Source organism: Corylus avellana, chromosome ca5 (genome assembly GCF_901000735.1).
Source record: "Corylus avellana chromosome ca5, CavTom2PMs-1.0".
Classification (NCBI taxonomy): Eukaryota; Viridiplantae; Streptophyta; class Magnoliopsida; order Fagales; family Betulaceae; genus Corylus; species Corylus avellana.
In genome coordinates, this window is record NC_081545.1 from 21,761,955 (window position 1) to 21,785,990 (window position 24,036).

Below are 24,036 nucleotides of genomic sequence, written 5' to 3' on the forward strand. Positions count from 1 at the left end.
TAATAGGGAGTGTTAAGGAGTTGTGACTTGACATGGGGAGAAACTCCACTAGTGAATGAGTTGCTTTCATCTGAGTTAGGAACTGCACCGTAGAGAGCTCCTTAAAACGCTTGATACAATCAACAACAATGGAAATAGAACCCGCCTTAACCCTACAAAAAATCAGGAGATCATTCGCAAAACACAAGTGGGTTATTTGCTCCTTGTCATCAAACCTAAGAAGATTGCCATAGCTAAGACAAAAAGGTAGGGTGACATAAGGTCTCCTTGTCTAAGGCTTTCTCTACCGGCAAGAAACCATTTAATTCTCCATTAATGTTGATAGAGAACCTAGTAGTAGAAATGCACTTTGAGATCCATCTGATAACCTTCTTCGGGAATCCTACAACTCTTAGGACCTAGAGAAGGAAATCCCATCAAACCAAATCTTACATCTTCATGAGGTCTACTTTGTCACATCCCCCGGTCTTGCTCCCCATTAGAGGACTTGACACATAGTCTTCTACGTGAGTTAATGAGAGATCAACCGAGAAAATATTAATCCTTAAGCTCTCTAGGTCTTGGGATATATATATTTCCTATTGTTGTGACATACAATGGAAGCCAAAATCAATACATTTTCCCCCTGGGTTAGGGAGATGTGGTTCAATGCTTTTTTGAGCATGGTTGATTTAGGTTCTATTAAGTTGACCTCATTTGTCTATCAAACCTCTCTCTCCCTCGTAGAAGGGAGTGCATGAGGTGAGCGACGGAGCGTGAGTAGGTGCGGGGGTGGTTTCCCTGCCCAACTCTTGGCTGGTAGTAGTTGTATGGGAAGAAGAATGGGGTACCTGGGTTCTTTTTACGTGGAAAAGAAGTCATGTGAGTTCAGGTCAGATGTGTGAGGGGGTGTTCGCTATGATACCAAGTTAAATTACCATTTATCTAAAAAATTTAAACTAAAAGGATGGGGTGAATTAATCAATATTCTAACATTAAAATAACCTCTTTAACCTCCTTTAGAGTATCTATCCTAGTCCCATCATCGTTGCACACGGTGATAATATTACCATAGCTCTAGTGGTGCTTTATGGTTGTGAAGAAAAACTTAATAGTTTTGATCTCTAAGGTGAAGCCATTGAATTCAGGATTTTTATTGTTGAAATCTCTTTTACACTCTACTAAAATCTCCACACTCCTTAATCGCAATTGACTCCTCATGGTGAAAAGTTGCACTCAAAGGAGAGCGGGATGAGCCTGGGATTTTATTTGTTTATTTATTTATTTCCATTTTCTCTTTTGCTTGGTTTACCTGTCCAGAAGGTTAGAGAAAAATTCCTTGTTAAAACTTCATCGTAGCCTTCAATATTCTAAGCTTTGTTAATGGTTGGTACATCGGAGTCCCTACAACAGTTTCTTCCCACATTCTAGCTGCTAATAGTAAGAAATCTGGATGGTCTGCCCAAAAATCAAAGATTTTAAATGGAATCTCCGCTCTTAGTAAATCAACAAGTTTAATTAACCACAAGGGGAGAATGATCAGAATCTACTAGAGGGGGGAATTGAACTTCTGCCCTCTGAAAGGAGCATTCTTACTCCATGTTGATTATTAGAGCCCAATCAAGCTTTCTAAGGAGGGGGTCTTCATCTCTTCTATTTGACGAAGTGAGGTAGAACCTACCATATCTTAAGCCTTCCATCCCTGCCCTAGAGATACATTCGTCTTGGTCATTCTTCCATGAAGGCCATTCCAAGAACCTCCCATAGCTTCATCCAGTTTCTAATTGCATTGAAATCATCTGAAAGCAGCCATGGAAAACCCTCAAAATTTTCCAATCTAGTCTCTTCTTAGTCTGGTTTGCAATTTGATGTTCATTGTTTTCGTGTATTTTATTTGGAGAGAAAGGAACGCAAGAACCCACCTCCAACAGTTCCTGCTTTTATGTAAGGTGACTCAAGATTTTCACAGTACATGGCCTTAAGTCATCCTCGGAAAATAGGTAGCTTCAAAGGACATTGGGAGTTTCAGAGGAGATTTTCAATCATAAGCATTGTACTCCTTTTTGTTTTGTTGTGTCGAGTAGGGGCTTCCTTAATTGGAATTCCTAGTCAGATTTGTCCCTTTTGTTGCTTTTTTTTTTTTTTGTCTTGGGATATGCCTCTGTACTTCTGTACAGTTTTCCTTTGGATATAATACTTACCGTATAAAAAAAAGGTTAAAGTTGTAAGTTGCTTTTAGAAGTTAAAATGTCATATTTAGCTTACTAACAATAACCTTGAGCAATGCATAAGTAATATTTATTTTTTACTGTGGTATAGAAAGGTAGAGAAAAATGTGTTATTTTTTTTTCTAATATCGGACATGTGGTATCTAAATATTGACAAATCTGGAAACTTCTGAAATATAACGTCATATGAGGCAGTCATGTGTCCTAGGAGACTCTAGTGCAGTGGTATGTGAAGACTCTGGTATATTGCCATAATTTTAACAGTTATTCGTATTTCACATTATTAGGATACTTAAGCTAAGGGCTCATCTGAGTATGGTAGCTGGGTGCTCAGAAGGTGGGGATTTGTGTGAAAATGTCCAACCTGTGGGAAAGGGCAGCAGGGGGGTTGAGACACGAGAGGTAATTCCGGTTCCTTTTAATGTTAATGGGCCTTATCCTCTGAATACGTATGGTCCTACGGCTGGGGAGTGGGGCTATTCGGATTGGGTCATTCAATGTGCTAATGAGATTTATCCGATTGTGGGGATTTCGTATACGGGTCACAAGCTGCAATTGCTAGCGCTTTTGACTTTTTTGGAAGAGGAACGGAGGAATAATGCGATGATAATTAAGTTGAGTAGCGGCACGAAGGGCAAAAGGGAGGTTAGGAATTTGGAGTGCTCAGTGAATTATGACACTAGGAGTGCATGCTCTAGCCGGGGCAATAGAAAGGGGAGGGGGCATAGAGTGGTCTCATGAAGCTAAACATTCTTTCTTGGAATGTGAGGGGGTTGAACAAGAAGGACAAACGTTTGAGGGTGAGTAATTTGCTCAGAGATTGGAAGGCAGATATTGTTTGTTTTCAGGAAACCAAGATTCAGAGTATGTCCCGCAATATAGTTTGTAGCTTATGGGGGAGGAGTCATGTGGAGTGGTGTTGCTTGGATTCTAGCGGGGCTTCGGGTGGTATTTTGATAATGTGGGATAATAGGGTGGTGGAGAAGGTCGACATCTATGTGGGGACCTACACCCTGGCGGTGTCTTTTAGGAATATTGGGGATCGTTCTGTTTGGGCTTTTGCTGGAGTCTATGGTCCGAATCTCAGCAGGGATAGAAGGCTCCTTTGGGAGGAATTAGCGGGTGTTATAAGCTGGTGGGATATGCCATGGTGTATTGGGGGCGATTTTAACGTTACTCGGTTCGCTAGCGAAAGATCAGGTGAGGTACATCTGGATTTGGCTATGATAGAATTCTCAGACTTCATTTTTGAACAAGGGTTGATGGATCTTCCCCTAATTGGAGGTTCGTTTACTTGGTCAATTTCCAATGATCCCCCTCTGTGGTCAAGGATTGATCGGTTTCTGATTTCCCCGGAGTTGGAGGCCCGTTTTCCAGGGGTTAGGCAAAAGAGGCTTTCTCGTCTGTGCTTAGATCACTTCCCAATCATTCTTGAGTTGGGAGAGGTGTCATGGGGGAAGAGGCCGTTTAAATTTGAAAATATGTGGCTTAAAGCGGATGGTTTTGTGGCCCTAGTGAAACAATGGTGGGACTCCTATGTCTTCCAAGGTACGCCGAGTTTTGTTCTTGCTTGTAAGCTCAAGGCCTTGAAGTCGAACTTGAAGACATGGAATGAGGTGTTCGGCAACATTGAAAGGAACAAGAGGAAGCTGCTTGAAGAGCTCCGGCTGTTGGATGTGAACGAAGAAACTAGGGCTTTGGATGCGGGGGAGGTTGTAAGGAAGGCGGAAGTGGTGCGAGAATTAGAGAATTGCACTCTTATGGAGGAGGTGAGTTGGAGACAGAAGTCCAGGGTGATGTGGTTGAAAGAAGGCGACAAGTGTACAAAATTCTTTCACTCCATAGCCAACTTTAATAGAAGACAGAACACTTTGGATACCCTTATGATTGGGGACAACACTTCGTCCGATCCCTCAGAGATTAGTGAGCACATTGTTGAGTTCTATCAGAAACTTTTTTCGGAGCAAAGTCGATGGAGGCTTGTGGTGGATGGCATCGCCTTTGATTCTATTTCGGAGGTGGAGGCTAGTTGGTTGGAGAGAGAGTTCGAAGACGAGGAGGTTCGAAAGGTAGTGTTTAAAATGAATGGTAACAAGGCGTCAGGCCCCGATGGGTTTTCTATGGCTGGATCAACGGAAAAGGGTATACCGACAGAGGTTTTTGGCACTTCTGCACGGGATGGTGATGGGTTTATGGTCGGTGAAAAGCCAAGCAACAGAGTCTCCACTTTTCCGGCGAAGGCTCAGTATACCGGAAAGGGAAAGGTATTGTTGACTTATACGAGAAGGTTTGTTGGGCAGAAAAAGTGGGACGATGCGTTGGTAGACACGTTTGCGGCTTGTGGGCAGGGGAAAGGGGCTATGGGGTCAACGCTGGAATCAACCCAGAGGGTGCCGGAGACGCAAGTCTCGCCGGAAAATGCACAGAGCTCGTCGTTTTGTTCTATGGAACCCGGAATCAGTCCAGAGGGTGCCGGAGAAGCTGGGGAAAGTATTGCGACTTATGGGCAGGGAAAGGGGATACTGGGGTCAAGGCCGGAATCAGTTCAGAGGATGCCGGAGACGCAATCACGGCCGGAAAACACCCAGAGCCAGCCGATGTGTACTGCGGAGACCAGAAATGGGGGGACAGGTCTGGGTGTGGGTAATGATCAGTTCCTGGTGGAGATACCATCTCGTCGGAATAAATGGATGGTAGGGGGGAGCTGTTTGCAGGAATTCTGTCGGGGGGAGGCTAGCAGTACGAGTCCGCAGTTGCTGGAAGGAGAAGAAGGAGTGGAGTGTATGCCGGCAGTGGAGCCTTTCGGGACTGGCTCTAGATTGGAAGAGGAAAGTATCTCAGATTCTGATGGGTTGGAGGATTTAGGGTCAGGTTTGATGTCGTCCAATTGGGTAGTTAATAATTGCCTCAAATTCTGCCCTAAAATTGGTATTACTGATGAAGGGAAGAAAAGGGAGTTGGAGTTGTTGTTCAACTCTATTGAAGCTTCTAGGAATCAGGGTGTTGCTGATTTGGGAGGCATCTCTGACTATGCTCCAGCCCCAACAGGATTAAAGGAGCTCATGGATGGTGAGAGGGGCATGTTGGTGGATGATGAAGCTTAACTTAGTTGCATGGAATGTGAGAGGGTTGAATGCCCTCAAAAAAAGGCTGCGTATTAGGGGTCTATTGAAAGAATGGAAAGTAGATGTAGTGTGTTTGATTGAGACAAAGATGGAGGTTATTTCCAGAGAGGTGGTTCATAGTCTTTGGGGAGGCCAACATGTGGGGTGGAAGTTCAAAGGGTCGAATGGCTTGTCAGGGGGGATGTTATTGATGTGGGATAGGAGGGTGGTGGAGTGTAAGGAGGAGTGTGTGGGGCATTTTTCATTGGCTTGCTCTTTTCAAAATGTGGAGGACAATTGGGAGTGGGCTTTTGGGGGGGTGTATGGTCCGAATGAGGATGGGGAGAGAAGGGCCCTTTGGGAAGAGTTGGCTGGTTTGATGAATGTGTGGGAGGTTCCTTGGTGCCTTGGAGGAGATTTTAACATCGTTCGGTTCCCTAGTGAGCGCGCCAGTGCTTCTTACTATTCCACTGGCATGATGGATTTTTCGGATTTCATCTCAGAGAACAATTTGGTGGACATGCCCTTGATGGGGGGTCAATTTACGTGGTCTAATAATCAGGAGAATGAGAGCTGGTCTAGAATTGATCGCTTCTTGATTTCCTCGGATTGGGAAGATCACTACCCTGCAGTGTCACAAAGAAGACTTCAGCGCTTGATTTCCGATCACTTCCCTTTATTATTGGATTGTGGGGCCCCTTGTGGAGGTAATAAGAGTTTTAAATTTCAAAATATGTGGCTTAAAGCTGAAGGTTTTGTTGATAAGGTTAGTTCTTGGTGGGGATCTTATTCGTTTGAGGGTCTACCTAGCTTTGTGCTTGCTAAGAAATTGAAATCTCTCAAATTGGATTTGAAAAAGTGGAATGAGGAGGTGTTTGGGGACATTGGGAGAAAGAAAAAGGAGTTGTTGGGAGGTATTCAGGAGTTGGATGAGTTGGCAGAGGTAAGAGGGTTAGCCCAGGAAGAGAAGGTCCGAAAGGCGGATATGGTGAAAGAATTGGAGAACACCTTGCTTTGTGAAGAAATTCATTGGCGTCAAAAATCGAGAACTTTGTGGCTCAAGGAGGGGGACCGCAATACTCGTTTCTTTCACAAGATGGCTAACTCTCACCGTAGGTTCAATCGTGTGGAAGAGCTGCGTATTAATGGTGTACTTTCCAATGATCCAGCTGAGGTAAAAGCTCACATTGTGAGTTATTATCAAAGCTTATACTCGGAACAAAGTTCGTGGCGCCCTAAAATGGACAACCAGCCTTTTTTGTCCATAGATGAGGAGGATAATAGGTGGTTAGAAAGAGAATTTGAGGAAAAGGAAGTTTGGGAGGTGGTTAAAGGCATGGATGGTGATAAGGCTCCGGGTCCGGATGGCTTCTCCATGGCTTTTTTTCAAGCCTGTTGGGGTGTTGTCAAACATGATGTTATGGTGGTTTTTGCCGAGTTCCATCGTAGACGACAGTTGGTGAAGAGCCTGAATGCAACTTTTATTTCCTTGATCCCAAAAAAGGCAGATGCGGTGGAAATGAAGGACTTTCGGCCCATTAGCTTGGTGGGAGGGATGTACAAAATTGTTTCTAAGGTTCTTGCAACAAGGATGAAAACTGTGTTGGGTAAGATCATATCATACTCTCAAAATGCTTTTATTGGGGGTCGCCAAATCCTAGATTCTGTTCTTATTGCAAATGAAAGTGTGGATAGTTGCATGAAGTCAGGGGTGCCAGGTGTTCTTTGCAAATTAGATTTGGAGAAGGCCTACGACCATGTGAATTGGGATTTTGTGTTGTATTTGTTGCATAGGTGCGGGTTTGGTGAGAGGTGGAGGGCATGGATTGAGTGGTGTATTACATCGGTAAGATTTTCCATTCTTGTGAATGGTTCTCCGGAAGGCTTTCTTCAATAGCTCGAGGGGAATTCGGCAAGGGGACCCTCTTTCTCCGTTACTTTTTGTGCTTGTTATGGAGGCCTTGAGTAAGATGGTGAATGTATCGGTTGACCAAGGTTTTTTGACTGGTTTCTCGGTGGGAAATAGGGTGTTATCGGAGTTAGTGGTTTCTCACTCGTTATTTGCTGATGACACTTTGATCTTTTGTGAAGATTCTATCGAGCAAATCCGGTATGTGCGTCTCATTCTCTTATGTTTTGAAGCGGTTTCGGGTTTGAGAGTGAACCTTGGTAAATCTAAAATTGTGGCTATTGGTGAGGTGGAGAACATAGGGGTTTTAGCTAATATCCTTGGATGTAGTGTTTCCAATTTGCCGATGAAGTTTTTGGGTCTCCCTCTTGGGGCGGGGCATAAGGATAAGGCTGTGTGGAATGATGTGATCGAAAAAATTGAGCGTCAGATGGCAGGTTGGAAGAGAATGTATCTTTCTAAAGGAGGTCGTATAACTCTCATTAAGAGTACGCTCTCTAATCTTCCGACTTACTTTATGTCTTTATTTCCGATTCCTATGAGTGTAGCTAAAAGACTTGAAAAAATTCAAAGAGACTTCTTATGGGGAGGGATGGGAGACGAGCCTAAGCTACATCTTGTAAATTGGAATCAAGTCTGTCGTCCCCTTCGGTACGGCGGGCTTGGCATTCGTAATTTGCATCAGTTTAATCAAGCTTTACTGGGTAAATGGCTTTGGAGATATGCTAATGAGAGTGAGGCTCTATGGTATAAGGTTATCATAGCTAAATATGAAGATCAGGAGGGTGGTTGGTGCACTAAGGAGGTTTCGGGTTCCCATGGTGTGGGCTTATGGAAGCACATTCGTCAAGGTTGGAATTTTTTTGCCAAAGGTATTCGGTATGAGGTGGGGGAGGGTTCAAAAGTTCGCTTTTGGCAGGACATTTGGTGTGGGGACTCCTCTTTGAAGCATGCTTTCCCATCTTTGTTCAGCATAGCCAGACACAAAGAAGCTTGGGTGAAGGATAACTTGATTTGGAGGAATGGGGTTGTCGAATGGAATGTCACTTTTGTGCGGTCAGTTCAGGATTGGGAGATGGATTTAATTTATTCTTTCTTCGACCGGTTGTACTCGCACAAGATATCCATAGGCTCTATGGATTGTATTAGATGGTCTTCGTCTAAGAAAGGCAATTTCGAGGTTAAGTCTCTCTTCAAGGCTATGTGCAAATGTGACCATGAGGTGTTCCCTTGGAAGAGCATTTGGCGTACTAAGGTCCCTTTGCGAGTGGCTTTCTTTGGGTGGACCGCGGCTTTAGGCAAAATTTTGACTCACGACAACCTGCGGAAGAGAAACCTAGTGGTAGTTGAATGGTGTTGTATGTGCAAGAAGAATGGAGAGTCGGTTGATCATCTTCTTCTCCATTGCGAGATTGCAAGTGTCCTTTGGCATACTATTTTCAATCGGTTTGGGCTGTCTTGGGTCATGCCTTGCAAGGTGAGGGGCTTGTTCGATGGTTGGTGGTCGGGAGGTCGTTCCCGAAGCGCGGTAGTGTGGAAGATGATTCCTTTGTGTCTTATGTGGTGTATTTGGAATGAAAGGAATGCTAGATGCTTTGAGGACTCCACTAGGACTATAGAGGAATTGACTCATTTTTTCTTCTTTACTTTGTATTCCTGGACGGCCGCTTGGCTAGCTCCTATAGGGATTAACTTCTCTGATTTCCTTTTTCATTTCTCTCCCTCTTAGGCGCTCTCTTTTATACTTCCCGTGTATGTGGGTTGCGCCCCTCTGCGCTCTTTTATATCATATTTACTTATAAAAAAAAAATGGCTTTCTTCCAAGCTTGTTGGGAAGTTGTGAGGGAGGACGTTATGAAGGTTTTTAGCACGTTTCATGTAGGAGGGCTGTTTGAGAAAAGTCTCAATGCTTCTTTCATCTCGCTTATTCCGAAGGTTCCCGGCGCTGTTAATCTCAAAGACTTTCGGCCTATTAGCCTTGTAGGAAGCATCTACAAAATCATAGCAAAGGTTCTAGCGAATAGATTGAAGGTAGTCGTGGAAAAGATTATTTCTCAATCCCAAAGTGCCTTTATCAAAGGTAGGCAGATTCTAGATCCTATCTTGATTTCTAATGAATGCCTTGATAGTCGGCTGAGATCTGGGGAGCCGGGGGTTATTTGCAAAATGGATTTGGAAAAAGCTTATGACCATGTGAATTGGGACTTCTTGTTATACATGCTTAAGAGATGTGGTTTTGGTGGGATTTGGTGCTCTTGGATTGAACATTGCATCTCCTCGGTGAGGTTCTCGATTTTGATTACTGGGTCTCCTAATGGCTTCTTTAGCAGTTCCAGGGGTTTGAGACAAGGGGACCATCTGTCTCCGTTGCTGTTTGTTTTAGTGATGGAAGCTTTAAGTAGGATGATTTCGGCAGCAGCTAATGGGGGGCTCTTAGAAGGTTTCCAAGTTGGCAACTTTACGCTCTCTCATCTTTTGTTTGCGGATGATACCTTGATTTTTTGCAAGGCATTGCCCACCCAGCTTCGTTATTTGCGGAGTGTATTCTTGCTCTTTGAAGCTGCCTCCGGGTTGAAGGTTAATTTGGCCAAGTCGGAGTTAATTCCAGTGGGGATCGTGGAGCAAGTGGATAGGTTAGCCGGTATTCTAGGTTGTGGGGTTGCTTCTTTGCCGGTAAAGTACCTTGGATTGCCGTTGGGGGCCTCGTGTAAGGCTAAGCATATTTGGGATGGAGTTATCGAGAAGATAGAACGTCGGTTGGCTGGGTGAAAAATGTTGTATTTGTCGAAGGGTGGAAGAGTCACGTTGATCAAGAGCACTCTCGCCAATTTGCCTACATACTTTTTGTCTCTCTTTCCCATTCCAGTGAGCGTTGCTAAGTGGATTGAGAAGCTGCAGCGGGATTTCCTTTGGGGAGGTTTAAACGATGAGTTCAAGTACCATCTGGTAAAGTGGTTGAAGATTTGTACCCCGATTAAGGAGGGAGGCCTGGGCATCAGGAACATTTTGGTGTTCAATCGCGCCCTATTAGGGAAATGGTTGTGGCGCTATGGAGTTGAGCGAGATTCTTGGTGGAGGACTGTGGTGCAGGCGAAGTTTGGTAGTGTTTGGGGAGGTTGGTGCTCTTTGGAGGCGGGTGGATCTTTTGGGGTGGGGTTATGGAAGAACATTTGGAAAGGTTGGGACACCTTCAAAAGGTTTATTCGGTTTGAGGTGGGGGTTGGGACTAGGGTCAGATTCTGGCACGATTTGTGGTGTGGTAATACGGCTCTCAAGATAGCTTTCCCAGGCTTATTCAGCATTGCATGCGCCAAGGACGCCTCAGTTGCGGATCACTTGGAGGTGCTGGGTGGGTCCATTCAGTGGAATGTTTGTTTTGCTAGAGAGGCTCATGATTGGGAGGTGGATGTATTGGCCTCTTTTTTCCAGGTGTTACATTCTACTAGAGTGAGTCGAGGGTGTGAAGATAGGTTGTGGTGGAACTCTTCCAAAAGAGGCTGCTTTAAGGTCAAGCTCTTTTACACCTCATTGGCATGCACCGAAGGGAGGGGTTTTCCTTGGAAGAGTGTGTGGCGAACACAAGCGCCGCCACGGGCAAGTTTTTTGTTTGGTCGGCGGCTTTGGGCAAAATTTTGACCCTAGATAACCTCAGGAAGTGACAAGTGATTGTAACAAATAGATGCTATATGTGCAAAAGGAGTGAGGAGACGGTGGATCATCTCCTCCTTCATTGCGAGGTTGCCTATGCCCTATGGTGTACTTTTTTTGGTCATTTTGGGTTGTCTTGGGTGATGCCGAGACGGGTTTTGGATCTACTAGCCTGTTGGTGATCCTCGGGGAGGAGGGGGAGTGCCGCAGTTTGGAAGATGGTGCCCACTTGCTTTTTTTGGTGTTTATGGAAAGAAAGGAATAGTAGGTGTTTTGAGGATGTAGAGGGGACCTTGGAGGACATCTTAGCCTCTTTGGACTGTGGCACATGTCTTTCCATTGTCGATTACTTATGATGATTTTCTTTTTCGTTTTTCTTCTCGTTAGGTGATTCTGTTGTATACTCCCAGTGTACTTTGGGGCGCCTATACGCTTTTAATAAAACTTCTTATTACTTATCAAAAAAAAGGATACTTAAGCTAATTTAATGTGGATTATGTGGGTCTACAATAAATTAATCAGGCTTGATTTGGTAAACGCCTGCAAGAAGAATAGATTTCATTTATCTAGTTGCTATTTTGACCATGGAATTGTTATTATGAGCATAGTTGACATAATGTGAGAATGCATACACTATTTTAGTAATGAATCCCTACTTTGGCACTTAAAGATCACTATGCTAGTGTAGTTTTTGCAAAAACTGCATTATATGGTTTTTATTATATTTTTTTTTATGGGACATAGGTTCTAGGTATGATTGATAGTTACTATCTTAACCCTTTTCCCCATCCTAGCAAATTCCCATAATCACATATCTTTTTTTGTTTTTGTAGGCTTTACTGTCGCATTACCCTTTAAAGTTTCAAAGACTAAGATGGTAAATTCTCTCTACTTCATTTCTTTTTTCATTGATCAATAACCATGATTGTACTTTATATGAGCTTATTTTTTTTATTTTTTTTTAATTTTTCTCAAATGCAAAAGGTGGATGTTGGATTCGAGACGTCAAGTTAAAACTTGATCTGGGAGGTTTTTGTTAAATAGTCGGGTCAATTTCCTTTTTAGTAACTAGGTTTTCACGTTTTTTTTTTTACCAAAATTTCAATTTGTATCACAAATAGTACTCGACTTATGGGTAAATATCAATTTAGTACCTCTGTCACCATTCCGTTAGCCAAACTAATAGATTGCTATGGGGTGGTTTCGGCCACCCCTTGCGGCTTGTCTGGGGGTGGCCGAACCACTCCTAAGGCCCTTCAATTCCAAAAAAGAGGTGGCCGAAACCACCCTCAAAGGCCTTGGGGGTGGTCGACCCACCCCCAGACCGGCTGCAGGAGGTAGCTAAAACCACCCTCATTGCAGTTCATTAGTTTGGCTGACAAAATGGTGATGAAGGTACTAAATTTGTATTTACCCATATGTCAGGTACTATCTGTAACACGGATTAAAACCTAGGTGAGAAAAAATAAAAACATGAAAACGTAGGCACTAAAAAGGTAATTAACCCTGAATAGTAATCTAGTAAGGATCTTTTATGATTGGTTTATTTTTCAGGGATTGAATAGAAAATTTTAATTATGAGTTATAGGTATTGCGTTGAGATTAGGTATATGGATGGTCCTGATAATTTATCACGCTAGCTTATATTTCTATAATTCATGGTTCAAATAAGCTTGAATTTTATGCTTCTTCTTCTCTTTTCTAGTCTAAACTTTTTGAACGTATAGATGGACTACACATTTATTTCCCAAATTAAAAAGAGATTTATCTTGATTCATATTTGTAAGATTTAGCTTAGATTGGCCTTTTATAGGTCCATGTTCAAAGCTGTCAAATTCTTTCTTCTTTTTTGGATGAGTTAAATTTTATATCTAAATGGAAAACTATACAAATGCAGAGGGGCATACCCCAACAATTAAAATTCGGTCAACAGGGAATGCCCTTCTCACCTAAGTGCTAAGGAAACAAAATTACAATAACGTGGTGTTTGGTTCGGAGAATCTAAACATTTCCTCAAGCATCTACATTCCCAAAAATGTGATGTTTGGAAATCGGAATTTTCGGGAATGAAACTAACCCACGTTTGGGAATGATTAGGAATCTTGAGAATATGATATTTCCAAGTTTGGTTTACTCTTGGGCATCTTGTAGGAATTATTTATGTATCCAAGAGTATCCTTATGCTTTTCTTTTCAAGCGCATAAGGTTGTTTGATACAAAATTATTTAAAAATTAATCAAAAAATGACACGGAAGAAAAAAAAAAAAAATATAAACTATGGGTTTTTTTGTTTTGATAATTAATGTGAATATTATTGAAAAAGTGTAGAGGGGCGCAACCTTAATGCAAAAATATATAAAATAGAAATCTCTACGGAATATACAGAGAGCACATATTCAAGAACTTATCTATAGTTGGGACAACACTACGGTGATGAGCCAACGCCGACAAGTGTAGCATAGAGATCATATTCTTCCTCATCCCATCCACCGAACACTCCTTATCCTCAAACGTTCGGGCATTCCTCTCCTGCCAAATACACCATGTGATGCACAAAGGAACCATCCTCCAAATGACTTTAGAGATATCCCTACCCCCCACTTGATTCCAGCAAGAAAGCAAGTCAAAGAAACTTTGCGGCATGACCCACTCAATACTGAACAAAGAAAAAACATAGTTCCATAACCGAGTAGCCACTTCACAATGAATCAACAAATGATCTACGGACTCCCCATTCTTTTTTCAAATACAACACCATTGCACTACTACAATACTCCTCTTTCGCAAATTGTTATGTGTCAGAATTTTGCCGAGAGCTGCAGTCCACCCAAAAAATGCTACTCGCGAAGGCACTTTAGAGCGTCAAATACTCTTCCATGGAAACACCTCCCAATTTGGAATGGACAAGGCCTTATAGAACGATTTCACCTCAAGCGTACCCTTTTTAGATGAGGACCATTGAATACAGTCTGCATTACCATAAGAAACCTTACAAGAGTATAGCAGTTCAAAGAAAGATGAGACCACATCCAATTCCCAATCCTGGGCGGAACGCACAAAAATGATATTCCACTCAACCATCCCATTCCTCCAACTAAAATTATCCTTCACCCACGCTTCTTTGTACCTCGCAATACTAAACAAGGAAGGGAAAGCATGCTTCAACGGTTGATCGTCACACCAAATATCATGCCAGAAGCGAACTTCCGATCCCATCCCCACCTCAGACCTCACGCCTTTCGCAAGTATCCCAACCTCTTCTAATAGGCTTCCACAAACCCACACCATAAGAACCTGACACCGCCTTCGAACACCACTCACCATCCTGATCTTCATACTTGGCTTTGATTATCTTGTACCAAAGAGCCTCACTCTCTGTCGCATATCTCCATAACTATTTTTCCAAGAGAGCTTGATTAAACTTATGTACATTCCGAATGCCAATACTGCCGGCCCATAGGGGACTGCATATTTGGTTCCAATTAACAAGATGCAATTTTTGTTCGTCTCTCATTCCTCTCCACAGGAAATCTCTTTGAAGTTTCTCAATTCTTTTGACCACACTCATAGGAACAGGAAACAAAGATAAAAAATAAATCGGAAGATTAGACAACGTACTCTTTATAAGAGTTAATTGACCTCCCTTTGATAGATACAATTTCTTCCATCCTGCCATATGACGCTCCATCTGCTCAAGCACACCATTCCACATAGACGTAGCCTTGTGCATAGCCCCTAATGGCAAACCCAAATACTTTATAGGCAAAGCCGCAACACTATACCCAAGAATATTAGCCAAAATCCCAATGTTGTCTGCTTCTCCTATAGCAACAAGTTTTGATTTACCAAGATTAACTCTCAGCCCCGAAACTGCCTCAAAGCACAAGAGAATAAGGCATACGTATCGGATTTGCTCAAATATGCTTCACAGAAAATCAAGGTATCATCAGCAAATAAAGAATGAGAAACCACCAAATCTGAAAAAGCCCTTTCTCCCATAGAGAAACCTGACAATAAACCTTGCTCTATCGTCGCATTCACCATCCCGCTCAAAGCCTCCATAACCAACACAAAAAGTAACGGCGACATTGGGTCCCCTTGCCGAATCCCCCGCGAACTATTAAAGAAATCCTCTGGCGTTGCATTTACCAAAATGGAGAATCTGACCGACGAAATACACCACTCTATCCAACCCCTCCATCTCTCTCCGAACCCACATCTTTTCAGTAAGTACAACAAAAAGTCTCAGTTAACATGGTCATAAGCCTTTTCCAAGTCCAATTTGCAAATAACACCTGGCACCCCTAATCTCATACGACCATCCAAACATTCTTTAGCAATGAGCACATAATCTAATATTTGTCGCCCACCAATGAAAGCATTTTGAGAGTTAGAGATGATCTTTCCTAAAACAGTTTTCACTCTAGTGGCCAAGACCTTGGATAAAATTTTATACACCCCTCCCACCAAGCTAATGGGCAGAAAATCCTTCACCTCTATTGCATCCGCCTTTTCTTTGGAACCAAGGACACAAACGTTACATTCATACTCTTCACCAACTGGCGTCTTCGATGGAATTCAGAAAAAAACAGCCATAACATCGTGTTTCACCACAGCCCAACAAGATTGGAAGAATGCCATGGTGAAACCATCCGGTCCCGGTGTCTTGTCACCCTCCATACCTTTTACCACCTCCCAAACCTCCTCCTCAAAGTCTCTTTCTAACCAATTCTTCTCCTCCTCATCAATGGACGAAAAAAATTGATTATCCATTTTAGGTCTCCAAGAACTTCGCTCAGAATATAAGCTTTGATAGAACTGCACAATATGTTCTTTTACCTCTGTAAGATTATAGGACAAAGCACCATTGATACGTAAAGCTTCCACACGATTATATCTGCAATGGGAATTAGCCACCTTATGAAAAAACCTAGTATTACTATCCCACTCCTTCAGCCACAACTCTCTCGATTTTTGTCGCCAATGTATTTCCTCAACAATAAAGTATTCTCCAATTCCTTCGACAGATCAGCCAATTTAATTTTTTCTTCCTCTACTAAACCTCTAGTTTCTGCCATAACATCCAGCTCCTGGATCCCTTCCAACAACTCTTTTTTTTTTTCCTCCCAATGTCACCAAACACCGCGTTGTTCCATTTTTTCAAATCCAGTTTAAGGGATATCAGCTTATTAACCAAAACAAAACTAGGTAAGCCTTCAAACATATACGAATTCCACCAAGACTTAACCTTGTCAACAAAGCCTTTAGACCTTAACCACATATTCTCAAATTTAAAATACTTACGACCTCCACTAGATTCCCCACAATCCAACAATAAGGGAAAGTGATTGGAAAGTAGACGTTGAAGCCTTCTTTGTGACATCGCCGGATAGTGATCCTCCCAATCTGGTGAGAATAAGAATCGATCAATTCTTGACCAAGTTTCATCTTCTTGATTATTGGACCATGTATGTAGACCCCCTGCCAATGGAATATCCACCAAACCTTGTTCGGATATAAAATCCAAAAAATCCATCATGCCTGTAGAATAGTTCGAATCACTAGACCTCTCACTAGGAAACTGAACTATATTAAAATCCCCACCAAAACACCATGGTACCTCCCACACATTCATCAAACCAGCCAACTCCTCCCAAAGGATCCTTCTCTCCACATCATCATTCGGGCCATACACCTCCCCAAACGCCCATTCAAAATGGTCCCCCACATTCTGAAAAGAACAGGCCATTGTGTAACTCCCCATACACTCCTCCTTTTTTTCAACCATCCTCCTATCCCACATGAACAACATGCCCCTCGATACCCCATTAGACCCCTTATACATCCAACCCACATGTTGGCCTCCCCATAAACTATGTACCACCTCCCGGAAAATAAACTCCATCTTTGTTTCGATCAAGCACACAATTTCTGCTTTCCACTCTTTTAAATGACTCCTAATCCTCAATCTTTTCTTGAAGGCATTCAACCCTCTCACATTCCACACAATGATTTTTGGCTTCATAGACCACCATGTCGACCCCTCCCTCTTCCCTTACCTTGCTGGATTTCCGACCGGCCCCTTTCATAATTGATGTAACAGTCTGGTCTCTTCAGCTCCCTATTTCCTCTAGAAGCAGGGACACTAGAGGAAGTACCCACCACATCGATAACTGGCTGCTTACAAGAATCTTCAATATCATTGAGTAAAGCCTCCATTTTATCCTTTTCCCCCTCACAAGTCAATCCAATTTTGGGATAAAAGTCTATACACCTATCAATAACCCAGCTATTGGTAACCTTTTCTAGTATTGTCTCCTCCAAACCAACTTCCCCATCATCACAACTACCCAAAACCAAATTCCCCTTGTTTTCAACCATCCCTGGACCTGACCTATCATCAGAATACGACCCTGACCCCTCACTGAAGTCCATCGGCGAGGTCTGCACCACCCTAGAGAGCTGTCGCACGTCACAAGCATCCCCCACAGCTTCGTCAGGTTCAATTGGATGATAATCCTTCTTCGGATCCTCTCCATGTGACCCTTCCCCACCAGGCTTTGGTCCAACTCCTCCCAGGATTTCTGCCCCTCCGGCGAACAGCTCTGACGAACCTGTTTTTCGCTACTTCGACGAATCACAGAATTACTCTTCAAATTCTCCTTGGGACGTTGTTGCTCCGTTTGTGTCTCCACAGTCAACATCGCCAGTTTGGTCAGAATCACTTCTCCGGCCTATGCAACTTCTTCTTTCTCTGGTCCGACCCTTTCTTCGCCAAACCCATCCATATCTGTCACCATAGCCACCTTCGGTCTTCCTACCAGAAATTCTGTATTCATCAAAGCTTGACTATCCTCCTTTCCCACTGCATGTGTGGCTTTGTCTAGCTCCATCACCCTGTCTGCACCTAAAAGAAGTTCATGAGGACTGCTCCGGCTGGTCTCCGTTGACTTCTCTGGCGCCGGCTGGACGAGTTGCACCCACTGCTTCACCCGCCATCTTGCCCCTGTCTTGGGCTTCCTTCGATACTCAGTTTCTTTGTAATATTTGATGGGCTGATTGTAAGAAAGGCCCACTGTCACTAGGCCCCACTTGTATTTTATCATTCTTTTTTTTGGGCCCATTTGGCTTGTAATGCCACCCTTCCCACTATTAAAATCCACGCGATAATTTCCTTCTTCCACGTAATCTAGTCCATATTTCTGCATGTATCTTTCCATCTTGAATTTGAAAGATTCCAAAAGATCTCTCATTATTTTCATATTAACTACCCCTTCATCCATGAGCTCCACCATCTCATTCCATTTTGAAATTGCATGATTCTCGGCCTTGATCTTCTCCTTTCCTTTCTTAGTCCTTTCAACGTTTTCCTTTCTGGGCACCTCTTTTGAATTTCCCATCTTGCCCTTTCCCCTTTCCTCTGTTTCAGACTCTAACCTCTTCCCCTCCACCACATCAGCAAACGTCTGCCTAGGAACCACCGCTCGTGACTGTACTGGTGTAGCACTCTTCGTCTCCTTTGCATTCCTCACATAGTTCAGATGCTTCACGAGCCGCTCCATTTGCGATATACAATGCCTTCAACCCTGACCTTCACGCCCCTCCGGAATTACAACGAGATTGCATCTCCCTCCACGACCATATTAAGTTATCTCCATGAATTTCCCATACTTATTCACCCTTTTCTGTAGAAACATAACTGGGCCGCCCATTCGGTGATCTCTGGATGCACCCGTCTCCATCGCCTCCGACGCCAACTCTTTCATCATCTTGAGTAACCATACCAACCTCGTGACTCCCATGACAACCGTACTTAGATTCATTCTGCTCCATTCCGTCAACTTGATATTCGGACTCCCATTGGCTGAACGTGACTCGTATGGATTTGATTCCACGTAAAAATAACCCACGTAACCCATCGTATATTCAATGAGTTAGACTCTACAACCACTAGTGACTAAACAAAAAGAACAAATAAACCAGAGATACTTCCCGAAGTCTCTAACTAAATGACATGCTGTTCCATCTGAAAGCAGAAATTTGCCAATAGATAAATTGTGTATACTATTCTTCATTTTTCATCTATAATCAAATAAAACCCGTTCATTTCTGTTTTGTGGAGACATGTGCTATACTATATTTGTTTCCTCATTGCCACATCATACTTATGGTTCCAGTTACCATCAGATTGAATGGAAGCAATGACCAATAGATTGTTCCTTACATTTATATATAGATTATGATTTATTTTCTTTGTGGAATAAAATAGTTCCTCTCTTTTATATACGGATTTTACAAATGGTCACAATCAAACCCAAATAAGTAGCATTAAAAAAATAACTGTAACAAAATTATCACATATTTTGACTATAACCATGATAATATTCAATAAAAAAAAAAAAAAAAAATCAAATAATAGCATCAATAAGTTCTAAAGTTTTTGTAAGGTATGGGGATTGAGAAAGCAAAATTTTTTAGTGCATACATGAGTTTTTTTTTTTTGCTCCTTATGAATAATAAATTTGGGCATTTTTGTCATTTAGAAGAAAAAAAAATTCCAAGGCCAAGGGAATGTGGATTCCCACTTCTTTAGAAAGGAATCCGCATTTCTTAAAAAAGACGGCAAAATCCAGATTCCCACAAGCATTTGGATTCCCTTTTGTAAAATGCAACCAAACAGGGTAACAGGCAAGTTTTGGTTGTGTTTCAGCCAATACAGGTCGATTTTCATCTGGTTCAGATGTTTTTTCAGTCATTTTTGTTGTGTTTTGTTTGGTTCAGCTTGGTTTTCAGCGAGCTGGGGATATTTCTGCTTGTTCAGTTTTGTTTTCAGCCGGTTGGTGATATTTCAGACTGTTCTGATTGTTTTTCGTTTGGTTTGTTGATATTTCGGTCAGTTTACATTGTTTTTTGTCTGGTTTGGTGATATTTCTGCCGGTTCAGTGTTGTTGCAGCCGGTTCCGAAGATTTTTTGGTCGGTTCAGTTTTTGACTGAACTGATTGTGTCAGCCATTCCTTTATTATTGCTATTGATATAATGGAATTCATTCTAGTCATTCCCTCCTACACCCTATAATTCATGTAATTAATAATTTGACTTCAGGGTGGTAACTCAGTTATTGCCAACAATGGGATTTACTCTTCTATTGGAATTGGAACTGAAACTCTTGGTTGCCCCAGCTTCCTCATATTCAACCAAGAACCTTAATAATGGTGGTTTGCAGCCAGTTTCATGGTGTTTTCGGTCGATTATTCTTGTTTTTCAACCAATTTGCTGGTATTTCAACATGCAGATGAGTCTTTGTGTCAATAAGAGTTTGTATGTTAAATGCTAGGCTTATATGATATATATAAGTTCCAGCTTGAGGGGGGAGTGTTAGAAAGAAAGGGACAAGTGTCCCTATTTTAGAAGGTAGTCAGGAGTCGTTATGTGTTGTCCTGTGGTGAGGTGTTCCCTATGAATTGTCATATGGTGAGGTGTCCATATTTCAAAATACTGTATTTGTTCCTATATATATATCAATAGATTGTGAGGGCTAGATATAGATCCTGAGCCTCTCTCTTTTTTAGAAAATACTAATCTTGACAGTTACTATATGCTGGATATTGTAGCTATAATATTCAAATTTGAATTTGATATAACAACATATTGGCAGATTGTAATTTGTTGTGCTTTTGATTTTGCAGGTGTATTTCTAGAAATGCATATTTCATATTTAACATGCTTCAGGTCTGTTTTGACTCCCACTCTTGTTGGTGACTAATCACCTTTGCGCTGTTTGTTTTACCCTTTTTTTTTTTGAAATTTTCTACATTTTGATAATCTTTGGGGCCACAAATCTCATCCCTTCTCAAAGGGCTGATATTTAAGAAAAAGTTTTATTCCAAGGGGTTGGCTCAGTGGTTGGACAGCGTGGGACTTTGAGTATGCTCCTCAAGGTCTTAGGTTTGAAACCCACTAAGTGCAAACTGCTTCTTGGGGCCATTGAACCGGGGGTTCACCCCTTGAATTAACCGAGGTGCACTTGCGGGAAACTCCTTGCCGAGGGCTTGTGCACCCGGAGCGAAGCTCCTAATACCTGATGCCAAATCAAAAAAAAAAAAAAAAAAAAGGTTTTATATCTTATTTGGGAAAATGAGTGTTGACTTTTTGGTATCATGAATTTTTCCTATTTCTTCTCTCTCTTGCCCATAAAAAATATATTGCTTGTCAGGCATTTGAACCCCCACTTGATATGAGCCAAGATGCGGATATTTTTGAAGACTCGCATCTTGAAAATCCCCCGAATGACCATTTCTTCTTGGGAGAGAGGAATGCTTGTTCTTGTCAATCGACAAGTGGAAGCTTGTGTTTCACCAAAAATGATCAAGCCTGTTGTGGGGAAGGGAGCAATGTGATCTGCAAGTCACCGAACGGGGCAAATATCAATGAGGTTTTTTTAGCATTTATATGACTGTATTAACTCTTTAAATAAATGAAAGTTCAATGTATGGTCAGTTCTATCTATGTCTTTTTCATTTAGAAATTTGACCTCTGTAGATAACAACAGGAGATGGAAATTGAAGGTCATCATGAGTCTATCACTAGGAGGTATCCTCCAGGCTTGCATCCTCCAGGCTTCAATTATAATGAAGAGATAAATAAATGTGGTGGAAATGAGGTCACTGATTCCAATGGAAAAGGAAATGTAATGTCTTTTGATTTTTCTTCCAAGTTGTCATGCGTATGTAAACTTGTTGGAGAGTGTTTAGATCTAGGATCATGAGATATATAATATTGGATTCTGGTGCACCACTCGATGATTGGGGCTCTTTAGAATTTAAACCTTCACTTAGGGTGAGATGGTAGCATCTCGTGCTTTTTCACCACTTACATTATTTTTTGCTTTTAAATTATCTCTTCATATGTAGTTATAGTGTTAGATTCTGGCTAGATTGCCTCATCAGGTTATGTTTTTGAAAGGAGGCAGTTCTTTTTGTGGGTTGCATCTCTCAATGGATAGGGAAAATTATTGTGTGAACATCTTACTTTTTTCCAATTCTCCAAAATCACCTGCTAGACTGGCCTCCGAGCTCGATCAAGTTCTATGGCCTCATCTTTTTTCTTCTAAAAAGTTGTCATATATCTCTATCTCTTCCCCTTTCGCTGGTGCAAACACACACACACCCTAGGAGAGAATTGTGAATGGGAGGGAGTATTTGCTGAAAGTCAGAAACTAAAGAAACTAAGAGCGTTCTTTATACAAATGGATCAGAACTCTCTTTAACCATGAACATGCTGCTCCAGCATTGGTAGAGACTTCCGTCTATCCAATATTCATCCAATATTCATTTATGTATTTATTATGATTAGGGATTTCTAAGATATGTGTAGAATTTTCACTTGATTCCCCCCCTCCCTTTTGCTAGTTTGTTCAAGCATTGATTCATTTGTCACTATTACACTATTCATTTGTTTCATCATTAAATATCTTTCTCATTGTTACACTTTCAGGTGTCCTCATCGTTTCAAGAGTGGTTGGACCCCTCGTTTCAGTTGAATGTTCCTTTGGTCGATGTTGATAAGGTATGTTGGTTCTTTTGTTGGTAGGAACTGGTTCTCCTTTGCCATTAATATTTTGTATCTATGTCATATAGATGATTTGAAATGCTTATTCGATATGATCGGAGTGGTGGTATCAAGTTCAATGGCTTGTATGAGAATGTACAGATTTTTTTAGAATTCTTTTATTTGATGGAAAATGCAAGATTTTGGAATTATTTGGGTTCTGTTGTCTGACATGAAATAAAGTTTTTGAACTTGACCACATGATACCCTTATTCATGGACATGTTTGTGTATCTGTTGTGAAAAGTAAAATATTGAAAATAATGAAAGAAATTTATAAACAGTACTACCTGTGATGCATCTTGTAAGTTATGTATCTAGAATAACGTTTTTTTGTTTTGTTTTTTTTTTTTTGGGTTAAGTAATGTTGTATATATCAAAAAGCGTAGAGTAGCACAACCCTAATACACAGGAAGTATATAAGAAAATGGCTAAGTAGAAGAAGAAAAGAAAACGAGAAAGTCAGAAAAGCTAATCACTAAAGGAGCTAAGTAAATAGAGAAAAATGTACTGGTTTGAAATTTCAGTTATTAACCTGCAACCATTGTCCGTATATGCTATGATTGAGCTTAGTTGCTTATCCAAATAAAAGCAATTTAGGTTTCCTTTAGAGTGTTTTTGACGTGATTGTGATTGTGTTTCGCAGCTGCCCAGCACTCAAGATTTTTAGTAGTGTTGAGCAAGGGGAAAATGTAGAAGTATAATATGATACTGATTGTGATGTAGGATACTGTCTGCAAGTATGCAATATATACTCTTCTTTTCTCAGTCTCTCACAACTTCGAAATTGCGTAGCTTTAATATATATTATTAATCCAATAAATACTGATGAAAACATACTTGACATCATATTAGTCTCAATTGGTACTAAAATAAGCACTTATGAGTTGCAATTATTAACACATAAACTATCTGTAACTTAGCTGAGATAAAATGGGTATGGTACTTATATTACCGTTTGGATACCTTAGAAGGAATTTGCCTTTTTTTTTTTTTTCTTCTTTCCCTTGGTTTTTTTTCTCTTCTCCTTTGTTGCTAGTTGATAAGATTTTGATTCTTTAATCTTCTTCCTCTTCAGGTTCGTTGTATAATAAGGAATATAGTTAGAGACTGGGCAGCAGAGGTACTGCTTGATTTCTTGTCAATTTCTAAGTTCAACATTATCATCAAAGAATTTTGGTCCAACGTCTTTCGGTTCCTTCCTTACTTATTTTTATTACAGGGAAAGAAAGAACGTGATCAGTGCTACAAGCCTATTCTTGAAGAGCTCGATGCCCTCTTCCCTAATCGTGAAAAGGACAGGTAACTAAACTTCCTCTTGTTTATTTGGTTACACTCAAAGTAATCCTCTACCACATTTGCATCTTGTCTCGATCATTCTAATGATCGAATTGTCATTGCTGATCGGGTGGGAGTTGTGTTTTATTCAAGCAATGTACTTTGTTCTAAAAATAAAAGTTGAACAGCCCTCCTTCCTGTTTGGTTCCTGGTGCTGGACTTGGCCGGCTGGCTTTGGAGATTTCATGCCTCGGTATGTATTTCACCGAAGATGGTTGCAATT

At 41.4% G+C, this 24,036-nt stretch overlaps 1 protein-coding gene across 3 annotated transcripts in view; it reads left to right on the top strand.

Moving 5' to 3' along the window:
* Positions 1–24,036, top strand: part of LOC132182667 (uncharacterized) — a 44,539-nt gene that overhangs the window by 14,395 nt on the left and 6,108 nt on the right. For 2 of the 3 annotated variants that reach the window (XR_009440320.1, XM_059595973.1), the window contains exons 3-10: positions 11,702–11,745; positions 20,556–20,598; positions 21,083–21,301; positions 21,419–21,556; positions 22,363–22,434; positions 23,554–23,598; positions 23,698–23,777; positions 23,942–24,006. Coding sequence is in view for 2 of the 3 variants with exons in the window: in XM_059595973.1 (XP_059451956.1) it covers positions 11,702–11,745; positions 20,556–20,598; positions 21,083–21,301; positions 21,419–21,556; positions 22,363–22,434; positions 23,554–23,598; positions 23,698–23,777; positions 23,942–24,006 (706 nt within the window). In the remaining variant the exon portion in view is untranslated. The remainder of the gene's footprint in view (positions 1–11,701; positions 11,746–20,555; positions 20,599–21,082; positions 21,302–21,418; positions 21,557–22,362; positions 22,435–23,553; positions 23,599–23,697; positions 23,778–23,941; positions 24,007–24,036) is intronic. The other variant, XM_059595974.1, reaches the window with a different exon arrangement.